This window comes from Ochotona princeps, unplaced genomic scaffold (genome assembly GCF_030435755.1).
Source record: "Ochotona princeps isolate mOchPri1 unplaced genomic scaffold, mOchPri1.hap1 HAP1_SCAFFOLD_2433, whole genome shotgun sequence".
In the NCBI taxonomy this organism is placed as follows: Eukaryota; Metazoa; Chordata; class Mammalia; order Lagomorpha; family Ochotonidae; genus Ochotona; species Ochotona princeps.
This window is the reverse complement of record NW_026698775.1, coordinates 44,499-48,856: the sequence shown is the minus strand read 5'-3', so window position 1 is coordinate 48,856 and position 4,358 is coordinate 44,499. Positions and strand designations below refer to the sequence as shown.

The following is a 4,358-nucleotide window of genomic DNA, read 5'->3' as shown; positions in this document are numbered from 1 at the left end:
GGACTCAGTTTCCACAGAGGCGAAAAAGGCAGCGCCAGCTACTCCGGGGACATCGGAAGCCGGTGTGAAGGCGGCTGGAGGCGAGGAGATGTCCCCGAAAGAAGCTCAGGCACCAGCGAGACAGGATGCGCCGACGCCAGTGGCGAAGGCGGAGGCGGAGACTGGCGCTGCAGCGGAGGAAAAGAAGGAAACACCTCCTAGCACAAGCGCGCCAGCAGCAGCGAGAGCAGCGGCCGGGACGGAATCGAAGGCACCGCCTAAAGCTGCGTTAATGCCTAAGGTCCCCACGCCACTAACGAAGGCGGCACCGAAGGATGTCGGTGTTAAGAAGGCGGGCGAGGGTAGTTCTCCAGGGGCTGCGAATGACTCCAAGGAGACCCCTGTTGCAGGCAAGGCCGCACCCGTGGGTGGTGCCCTTGGCCTGGGTGGGAAGGGAACTCCGGTACCGTTAGCAAAAGCAGAAGCGAAGGATTCAAACTCCACAGAGGGGGAAAAGGCTGCGCCAGCTACTGCGAGGACATCGGAGATCGGCATGAAGACGGCCGAAGGCGGAACGTCATCCCCAAAAGAAGCTCAGGCACCAGCGGGAAAGGAGGCGCCGACGCCAGTGGCGAAGGCGGAGGCGGAGACTGGCGCTGCAGCGGAGGAAAAGAAGGAAACACCTCCTAGCACAAGCGCGCCAGCAGCAGCGAAAACAGCGGCCGGGACGGAATCGAAGGCACCGCCTAAAGCTGCGTTAATGCCTAAGGTCCCCACGCCACTAACGAAGGCGGCCACCGAAGGATGTCGGTGTTAAGAAGGCGGGCGAGGGTAGTTCTCCAGGGGCTGCGAATGACTCCAAGGAGACCCCTGTTGCAGGCAAGGCCGCACCCGTGGGTGGTGCCCTTGGGCTGGGTGGGAAGGAGGAACTCCGGTACCGTTAGCAAAAGCAGAAGCGAAGGATTCAAACTCCACAGAGGGGGGAAAAGGCTGCGCCAGCTACTGCGAGGGACATCGGAGATCGGCATGAAGACGGCCGAAGGCGGAACGTCATCCCCAAAAGAAGCTCAGGCACCAGCGGGAAAGGAGGCGCCGACGCCAGTGGCGAAGGCGGAGGCGGAGACTGGCGCTGCAGCGGAGGAAAAGAAGGAAAACACCTCCTAAGCACAAGCGCGCCAGCAGCGAGAGCAGCGGCCGGGACGGAATCGAAGGCACCGCCTAAAGCTGCGTTAATGCCTAAGGTCCCCTACGCCACTAACGAAGGCGGCACCGAAGGATGTCGGTGTTAGGAAGGCGGAAGAGGGTAGTTCTTCAGGAGTTGCGGGTTACTCCAAGGCGACTTCTGTTGCAGGCAAGGCCGCACCCGTGGGTGGTGCCCTTGGCCTGGGTGGGAAGGGAATTCCGGTACCGTTAGCAAAAGCAGAAGTGAATGACTCAGTTTCCACAGAGGCGAAAAAAGGCTGCGCCAGCTACTCCGGGGACATCGGAAGCCGGTGTGAAGGCGGCTGGAGGCGAGGAGATGTCCCCGAAAGAAGCTCAGGCACCAGCGAGACAGGATGCGCCGACGCCAGTGGCGAAGGCGGAGGCGGAGACTGGCGCTGCAGCGGAGGAAAAGAAGGAAACACCTCCTAGCACAAGCGCGCCAGCAGCAGCGAGAGCAGCGGCCGGGACGGAATCGAAGGCACCGCCTAAAGCTGCGTTAATGCCTAAGGTCCCCACGCCACTAACGAAGGCGGCACCGAAGGATGTCGGTGTTAAGAAGGCGGGCGAGGGTAGTTCTCCAGGGGCTGCGAATGACTCCAAGGAGACCCCTGTTGCAGGCACGACCGCACCCGTGGGTGGTGCCCTTGGCCTGGGTGGGAAGGGAACTCCGGTACCGTTAGCAAAAGCAGAAGCGAAGGATTCAAACTCCACAGAGGGGGGAAAAGGCTGCGCCAGCTACTGCGAGGACATCGGAGATCGGCATGAAGACGGCCGAAGGCGGAACGTCATCCCCAAAAGAAGCTCAGGCACCAGCGGGAGAGGAGGCGCCGACACCAGCGGCGAGGGCGGAGGCGGAGACTGGCGCGGCAACGAAGGAAAAGAAGGAACTCCTCCTAGCACAAGCGCGCCAGCAGGAGTGACATCGGCGGCAGGGACTGAATCGAAGGCGCCGCCTGAAGCTGCGTTACTGCCTTGGAAAGAGGGTCCCCACACCGCTGACGAAGGTGGCACTGAAGGATATCGGTGTTAAGAAGGCGGGCGAGGGTAGTCCTCCGGCTGCGGATGTCACCACAGCAGAGGCGACCCCAGTTGCTGGCACGCCTCCGTCCTCTGGTGACCAACATGTGGCCGAAGGGAGGAGGCCGACAGTCGGGGTGGTAAAAGCAGAAGCGAAGGACTCAAACTCCACAGAGGGGGGAGAAGGCTGCGCCAGCTACTGCGGGGACATCGGAGATCGGCATGAAGACGGCCGAAGGCGAAACGTCATCCCCAAAAGAAGCTCAGGCACCAGCGGGAAAGGATGCGCCGACGCCAGCGGCGAAGGCGGAGGCGGAGACTGGCGTGGCAACGAAGGAAAAGAAGGAAACTCCTCCTAGCACAAGCGCGCCAGCAGGAGTGCCATCGGCGGCAGGGACGGAATCGAAGGCGCCACCAAACGCTGCCTTAATGCCTAAGGTCCCCACGCCACTAACGAAGGTGGCACCGAAGGATGTCGGTGTTAGGAAGGCGGAAGAGGGTAGTTCTTCAGGAGTTGCGGGTTACTCCAAGGCGACCCCTGTTTCAGGCAAGGCCGCGCCCCTGGGTGGTGCCCTTGGGCTGGGTGGGAAGGGAACTCCGGTACCGTTAGCAAAAGCAGAAGTGAAGGACTCAGTTTCCACAGAGGCGAAAAAGGCTGCGCCAGCTACTCCGGGGACATCGGAAGCCGGTGTGAAGTCGGCTGGAGGCGAGGAGATGTCCCCGAAAGAAGCTCAGGCACCAGCGGGAAAGGAGGCCCCGACGCCAGTGGCGAAGGCGGAGGCGGAGACTGGCGCTGCAGCGGAGGAAAAGAAGGAAACACCTCCTAGCACAAGCGCGCCAGCAGCAGCGAGAGCAGCGGCCGGGACGGAATCGAAGGCACCGCCTAAAGCTGCGTTAATGCGTAAGGCCCCCACACCACTAACGAAGGCGGCACCGAAGGATGTCGGTGTTAAGAAGGCGGGCGAGGGTAGTTCTCCAGGGGGCTGCGAATGACTCCAAGGAGACCCCTGTTGCAGGCAAGGCCGCACCCGTGGGTGGTGCCCTTGGCCTGGGTGGGAAGGGAACTCCGGTACCGTTAGCAAAAGCAGAAGCGAAGGACTCAAACTCCACAGAGGAGGAAAAGGCTGCACCAACTACTGCGAGGACATCGGAGATCGGCATGAAGACGGCCGAAGGCGGAACGTCATCCCCAAAAGAAGCTCAGGCACCAGCGGGAAAGGGGGCGCCGACGCCAACGGCGAAGGCGGAGGCGGAGACTCGCGCGGCAACGAAGGAAAAGAGGGAAACGCATCCTAGCACAAGCGCGCCAGCAGGAGTGACATCGGCGGCCTGGACGGAATCGAAGGCGCCGCCTAAAGCTGCGTTAATGCCTAAGTTCCCCACGCCACTAGCGAAGGCGGCACCGAAGGATGTCGGTGTTAGGAAGGCGGAAGAGGGTAGTTCTTCAGGAGTTGCGGGTTACTCCAAGGCGATTTCTGTTGCAGGCAAGGCCGCACCCGTGGGTGGTGCCCTTGGCCTGGGTGGGAAGGGAATTCCGGTACCGTTAGCAAAAGCAGAAGTGAAGGACTCAGTTTCCACAGAGGCGAAAAAGGCTGCGCCAGCTACTCCGGGGACATCGGAAGCCGGTGTGAAGGCGGCTGGAGGCGAGGAGATGTCCCCGAAAGAAGCTCAGGCACCAGCGAGACAGGATGCGCCGACGCCAATGGCGAAGGCGGAGGCGGAGACTGGCGCTGCAGCGGAGGAAAAGAAGGAAACACCTCCTAGCACAAGCGCGCCAGCAGCAGCGAAAACAGCGGCCGGGACGGAATCGAAGGCACCGCCTAAAGCTGCGTTAATGCCTAAGGTCCCCACGCCACTAACGAAGGCGGCACCGAAGGATGTCGGTGTTAAGAAGGCGGGCGAGGGTAGTTCTCCAGGGGCTGGCGAATGACTCCAAGGAGACCCCTGTTGCAGGCAAGGCCGCACCCGTGGGTGGTGCCCTTGGCCTGGGTGGGAAGGGAACTCCGGTACCGTTAGCAAAAGCAGAAGCGAAGGACTCAAACTCCACAGAGGGGGAAAAGGCTGCGCCAGCTACTGCGAGGACATCGGAGATCGGCATGAATACGGCCGAAGGCGAAACGTCATCCCCAAAGGAAGCTCAGGCACCAGCGGGAAAGGAG

General features: G+C 61.8%; 1 protein-coding gene across 1 annotated transcript; it reads left to right on the top strand.

Annotated features, from left to right (window-relative positions):
* Window positions 1–3,358: 3,358 nt before the first annotated feature.
* LOC131479118 (nematocyst expressed protein 3-like) lies at window positions 3,359–4,129 on the top strand. Its single transcript, XM_058659704.1, has one exon. The coding sequence runs from the start codon at window positions 3,359–3,361 to the stop codon at window positions 4,127–4,129; it is 771 nt and encodes a 256-aa protein (XP_058515687.1).
* The last annotated feature ends 229 nt before the right edge of the window (window positions 4,130–4,358 follow it).

Bases quoted from the DNA above. Each gene is read 5' to 3' on its own strand.
- LOC131479118 (XM_058659704.1), top strand. From the start codon at position 3,359: ATGAAGACGGCCGAAGGCGGAACGTCATCCCCAAAAGAAGCTCAGGCA.